Below are 7,161 nucleotides of genomic sequence, written 5' to 3'. Positions count from 1 at the left end.
ATATATGTATGTATATATATATATATATATATATATATATATATATGTATATATACATGTATATATATATATATATATGATTGTATATGTATATATATATATATGTATGTATGTATTAATATATATATATATATATATATATATATATATATATATATATATATATATATATATATATATATATATATATATATATATATATATTTCGCTCAACTTGTCTGACAATACTTATCAGCCATATAGGAAAGCAGGTGACATCCCATTATCTATCAATGTTAATTCGAACCATTCTCCAAACATTCTTAAAGCTATTCCCTCAATGATATCTAATCATATAAGAAGTATATCTTCAAGTAATGAAGTTTTTAATCGAGCCGCTACATTTTACAACAGTGCCCTCAAGTCTAGTGGATTTAAAGAAAACATTACTGCCTTTGCCAATGGTTCTATAAAAGTTGCAAAATCATGTGCACGAAATATTATTTGGTTTAACCCTCCGTTTTCAATTAATGTCAAGACAAACGTAGCCAAACTTTTCCTAAATTTAATCGATAAAACTTCCCAAAATCTCATAAATTCCATAAGCTGTTTAACCAAAACAACCTGAAGGTTAGCTATAGCTGTCATCTAAATATTCGCAACATCATCACTTCACATAACAATAAAATTTTATCAAATTCTTCAAACCTTAATGCTCCAACGTGCAATTGCCGACAGATTACTTTTTGTCCACTTAATAGAAAATGTTTAACTAAAAAAGTCATCTATTTATGTAATGTTAAGACAAATCCGCAAGATGAAGGTAGATATTATATTGGGCTTACAGAAAAAACGTTTAAAGATCGCCTTTACAAGCTCAGTAAAGCTTGGACTAATGTTTTGCATAAATTGAGTGTTATAATTCTTTAGTTTTTTTTACTATATTGCTCTACTTTGGTATTGAGCACTCTTTAACAAGAAATATTCACACAATTACTACAATATATATATATATATATATATATATATATATATATATATATATATATATATATATATATATATATATATATATGTATATATATATGTATATACAGTGGTTTTCATTAATTTAGACGCATTCATATTTAAAAATAGAATTTTTTGGTTTTTTAACCATAAAACAATAATGAAAAAAGATTTTGGTTTAATTTTTTTTCTATTTATTAGATAAATACATACTACAAAGTTTAAAAAAAATTTACAAAAAAAATACAAATACTAAATAATAATTAGGTACAACTACATCGTATTAAAAAAATAAGACGAAAAAAATTATTCATAAATTTAATCGCACGATACATTAGGAGGCGTAATTTATGAACCAATCAATATTTTGTGTATCTGCCTTTATATTCATGTATATATTTATTTTTATATATATATTTATATTATACTTATATATATATTTATATTATATTTATATACATTTGTGTATCCGCTTTAATACAACTAAGAACTCTTCTAGGCATAGACTCAACAAGATTTTTGCACATCGCTTCTGGAATCCTATACCTTAGGCTTAGGGTTTATTAGTAGTAATGAGGCAATTGATTGGGCTATTAAACGGTGTTCTGAGTACTATCTATGCTTTGAGTCAAGTTCTTCAATCTAAAAATGAATAAAGTACCAAAAACTATAAAACACAAAAAACCATCATCATCACCAAGTTCTCTGAACCTATCATTCACTAATATTCGTTGTCTTTGAAGTAACTTTTCTTCTGTTGAGTCTTATCTCTTGCAAAGTTCACCAGACCTACTTGCTCTTTGTGAGACTCATTTGAGTTCGGCTGTCTCATCTTGTGATCTTAGTGTTGATGGTTATCTTCCTCTAATTCGTAAAGACTCCAATAGTCACATGCTTGGCCTCGGCATTTACATTCGTAAGAATTCACCCATTTGTCGTGAAACTAGGTTTGACTCCACAGACTATTCTTTCATGTGCTTTTGTTTAGCACCACTTCACTCTATTGCCTTTCTCTTTGTTCTATATCGCTCTCCTTCATCTCAAGACTGCACTCTTTTTGATGTTATTTCTGATCATATTTACCAAGCCCTCTCTCTTTATCCATCAGCTAATATAGTCTTTGTTGGTGACTTAAATGCTCACCACTCTGAATGGCTTGGCTCTAGTGTCAGTGACTCTGCAGGCATTAAAGCCCACAACTTTTGCCTTTCTCAATCCCTAACTCAAATAGTCAACTTTCCAACTCGCTTTCCTGACAACCCAAATCATCTACCTTCTCTACTCAACTTATGTCTTGTTTCTGATCCTAGTCAGTGCTCAGTTTCTCCATATTCACCTTAGGTGCTTCTGATCTCAGTTTGATCTCTCAAAAACTAATATCTCATTCTTCTTCATCACCTAAATCCCCCAATTATCGAACCTCTTACAACTACAGTAAAGTTGACTGGGATTCTTTCCGTGATTTTCTTTGTGATGGCCCTTGGGTAGAAATCTTTCGTCTTCCTGTCGACAAATGTGCTTCTTACATAACTTTGTGGATTCAGGCTGGCATGGAATCTTTTATTCCCTTTCGACAATTCCAGGTCAATCCTCACTCTCCTCCATGGTTTTCCTCACACTGTGCTGCTGCGATTACCAATCAAAACCGTTACTTCCATATTTATCAGCAAAACAATTCTCCAGAAAACAGTCGTCTGTTTATTACTGCTAGAAACAATTGTAATGAGGTTTTGTCTAACGCCAAAACCCGCTATTCTCAGGTTATGAAATCTATCATAATATCAATAATAAGGGCAAATCTATAATTCCACCTCTCTTGTATGGTTCAGACTTTGTCACCTTACCTAAAGACAAAGCTGAATTGTTTGCTAAAAACTTTTCATCAATATCATCTCTTGATTCCACTAGTTGCGTTCTACCTGATATTGCCAACAAACAGGTTGATCCATTGCTTGACATTCATATCACTCCAGCATCTGTATCTAAAGTGATTTCCTGCCTAGACTCTTTTACAGATTGTGGCCCGGACAACATACCTGTTATTGTCTTGCAGATGTGTTTTCTGGAGCTGTCGTCTATACTCTCAAAACTATTCAACAAGTGCTTATGAGAGTCTTGTTTTCCAGCCTGCTGGAAAGCAGCATCTGTTATCCCTATCTTCAAAAATTATGGAGAGCGATCTGATTCGTCTAACTACCGTCCCTTAAGTCTTCTTCCTATCATAAGCAAGGTTTTTGAATCTTTAATTAACAAACACTTAATTTCTCATCTTGAATCTAATAACTTACTTTCTGACCATCAATATGGATTTCGATCTTCTCGTTCTACAGCTGATTTGCTAATAGTAATAACTGACAGGTTTTATCGTGCATTAGATAAAGGTAAAGAGGTTAAGGCCATCGCTCTTGACATCTCTAAAGATTTTGTTAAAGTTTGGCATGCTGGTCTTCTCCATAAGCTTTCTTCTTATGGTGTATCTGGCAACATCTTTAAGATCATCGAATTCTTCCTTTCCAATCTTAGCATAAAAGTTGTCCTCGATGGACAACACTCTTCTTCTTATTCTGTAACTTCAGGGGTTCCTCAAGGTTCTATCCTTGGCTCTATACTCTTTTTAATTTACATTAACGATCTTCCATACATTCTCACATCTAAAGTGGCATTGTTCGCTGATGATTCTACCATTTATTCTTGTCGCGATATAAAGCCAACTCCCTCTGATTGCTTGCAGGGGACATCTGAGCTAGAAAAGGATCTCACTTCTGCTACAGCATGGGGCTCACAGTGGCTGGTGAACTTTAATTCAGATAAAACTCAATTTTTTTCAGCCAATCGTTATCGCAATAATTTAGATCTTCCTATATTTATGAATGGTGATGTACTCCATGAGTCACCTACTCTTTATCTTCTAGGACTAACTCTTACTTCCAATCTTTCTTGGAAACCATATATCAAATCAGTTGCAAAATTAACATCTGCTAAGGTTGCATCTCTTTATCAAGCTTGTCACTTTCTTACTTCGGATTCTATTAACTATCTCTATAAATCTCAAATCCGGCCTTGTATGGAATACTGTTGCCATATCTGGGGCGGATCTTCTAATTATGCCCTTTCTCTTTTAGACAAGGTGCAAAAACGCATTGTAAACATAGTTGGACCTGCTCTTGCAGCCAACCTCCAACCATTATCACATCGTCGTAATGTTGCTTCTCTTTCTCTTTTCTACAAATACTATAATGGGCACTGCTCTAGCGTCTCTTGTGCCATCAACTAAAATTCATTCTCGTGTTACTCGTCATTCAATTAAGTGTCATCCTTTTTTTTTGACTGTTTCTAAGTGCTCCAAAAATGCTTATTTGTCTAGTTTTTTTCCTCGAACATCAGCTCTTTGGAATTTGCTTCCTTCATCTTGCTTTCCTGATTCATATAATTTGCAATCTTTTAAGTTGTCTGTCAATCGTTATCTTGCTCTACAATCTTTATCTTACATCTTTCAGTAACTTCCAACTTTAATTAGTGGCTGTTTGCAGCCTTGTTGGAAGCAAGGATGTTTAAAAAAAAAAAAAAAACTTATTCTTGGATTAGCTCTGACAGCTCTAAAAAGGGCACTACCTTACTTTCTGGTGGTTGACAAGGGTCTACCTGGCCTCGTTTTCTTGCTGGTACCACCAGTGTGAAGAAAGTTTTGCTTTGTTGTCCGAACGCATTTCTCGGAAACTCCAATTAACCTGGCGATTTCTCTATTACTTTTAGTTCCTTCTTTGGAACCAAAAGTAATAGAGAAATCGCCAGGTTAATTGGAGTTAATCTTTCACCTTGAGTGATATGTCTTTTGCCCATTTTTCGTGTCCTTTTAGTGCAAAACTAACTCAACTTTTGTTTTTTTATTAAATAATTATTACCTAATTCCAGGTAAGTCATATTTATATAAGGTTTTTTGACAAAATCAATTAATTTAGGCCTATTAATGAGAAATATGGGAAAAAAACTACTAATTAACTATCAATTAACAAGATATAAGAATTTTTTGATTGTGCGTCTAAATTTATGAATAAAATAAAATCAAGCTTATCAATTAACTTTTTTGTGTTAATTCGTATAGAATGAGTAATAAACATCCTGTAAAAAAAATGAAGGTACTCTTTTATAGAGTTTTACTTCCTCTATTAAATTATATATCAAACATAGCGGTAGCACTTTTATTTTATTTTTATTTTAAGTATTTTCTTACATATATGTAAAAAAAAATGAGTGCGTCTAAATTTATAAAAACCACATATAAATATATATATATATATATATATAATATATATTATAATTATATATATATATATATATATATATATATATATATATATATATATATATATATATATACATTTTTTGACTTTTTTTGTTGACTTTTTTAGAAAAATCCATACGATTTTTTCTAAAAAAGAAGAAAAAATTGAAGATCAAAGAGTAGTGAAAAAAAACAATTGCTGCCCCAACCCAAACCCTCTGTCAATATTGTAGCACTCCCTTGCATGTTCTCCTTAGATAGTCAGTCGATACATGTGCTGAAACCCTTGTCATTCTCTAAATCAGTAGACTTACATATTCTTATAGTTTGACATCTAAATTTATTACTTGTAGTAAAAAAGAGCTCTTAACGACTCCTTTTTGTTTAAAGAAGATACAATTAAGTACACTTAATGTCAAAACCATTAGATTTAATTGAGGAAACTGATTTTATTATTTTTTGTAATACAACAAAAATGCAACTTTATAGACTTGAATGTCTTTTAATTTTTTTTTTATTTGTTTTTTTTTACTGTAGACTTGGTTTACTTGGTTTACTTACTTTTTACTGTTTTACTGGTAGAACATGCGAGGAAAACATATGCATCTGCTGGTTTTTTCTAGATTATAGTCAGCATTTGAAAAAATAAAGCAAATTAGTACAGTTAAAACCTGTATGGTCAAAATAACAACTTTTATTGCACTTTATGAGAGATGAATAAAAGTTTGTAAATTTTAATAAGTTTTTTTCAGCTCACAAAAATTGACTCAAAAATAATATTTTAATGTTTGCTCACTGTCTGTTTTTATTTCAGCCATTATAGAAATTCAGAGTTACAAAGTGCTTGAGCCTTCAGGTAAGAATGCAATCAAAAGGTTTCTTTTTAAATCAATAAATATTTATAGTCATAATTCTTTATTTAAACTTGTTTTATTTAGAAACACTAATTTTAAAAGAAGAATCTCCATTGGTAAAGGGAAAACTTATAGCGACTTTGAAAGTAATGAATAAAGAATATTCAATATCATTTGAAGTAAAACCAACTTCTTTTGAGAAAGGATGGAAGAGTGTGATCCATTTAACGTTGGGAAATAACTTTGTTACATATGGTGATAGAAATCCAGGAGTTTGGTTTCATGAGAATGGATTAGGAGGTTTGCACATATGTTCTGCTGTTAGTAGCTACCGTAACCTGTGTAAAGATACAAATCCTATTCAAATTGATAAATGGTCTACAGTTAAAGTGGCGCAACAGTTTTCTGAAGGAAGTTATGTATACAGTATTTACATTAATGGAGAAAATATTTTTTCTACAATAAACACTGATCCTCGAAACTTTGAAAACGTCAAAGTATTTATGGCTGATCCTTGGTATAATGCTCAGAATGGGTTTGTTAGAAATTTGAGAATTATCAATGGAAATGAAGGTAATATTCATTATTTAACCATATTGAACCCGATGATAGTTGTTATGTTAATTGTAAATAGAAGCAAAAGCTTATAAAACACATCACAAGAGGGCTATAACTCTGTAATCTTCAAAACAACAGAAAATATGTTTTTCTGTTGTTTTGAAGTAGAAGAGTCAAATGGTTAAAAGTAAAAAGTATGTGCAAATATTTTCTAAGATATTCTTATTAAGGTGCATGTCTCACTCTACCTCTATATATTTCTAAATTTAGTTTCACAAAACAAATAGGTAATAATTCACAAATTTACTCTTATTCATTAAATAGTTTAGGACTATTCCTAGTCGTTTTTTTTTTATCTATTCAAAATATTTCTAGCTTTTGCTTAAAATGATTGTTCAACGTATTAAAAATAATTATTGTTTGATGTATTAAAATTAAATTTTAATGCTTTTAATGTGTTAAGTTTTTAACGTAATAAAA

At 30.8% G+C, this 7,161-nt stretch overlaps 1 protein-coding gene across 3 annotated transcripts in view; it reads left to right on the top strand.

Moving 5' to 3' along the window:
- LOC100212432 (uncharacterized) overlaps nt 1-7,161 on the top strand; it is a 58,717-nt gene that overhangs the window by 18,640 nt on the left and 32,916 nt on the right. For all 3 annotated transcript variants that reach the window (XM_065800087.1, XM_065800089.1, XM_065800088.1), the window contains 2 exons: nt 6,084-6,125; nt 6,208-6,696. In XM_065800087.1, the coding sequence (XP_065656159.1) occupies nt 6,084-6,125; nt 6,208-6,696 (531 nt within the window). The remainder of the gene's footprint in view (nt 1-6,083; nt 6,126-6,207; nt 6,697-7,161) is intronic.

Source organism: Hydra vulgaris, chromosome 06 (assembly GCF_038396675.1).
Source record: "Hydra vulgaris chromosome 06, alternate assembly HydraT2T_AEP".
Taxonomy (NCBI): domain Eukaryota; kingdom Metazoa; phylum Cnidaria; class Hydrozoa; order Anthoathecata; family Hydridae; genus Hydra; species Hydra vulgaris.
This window is presented reverse-complemented; position numbering and strand designations above follow the sequence as displayed.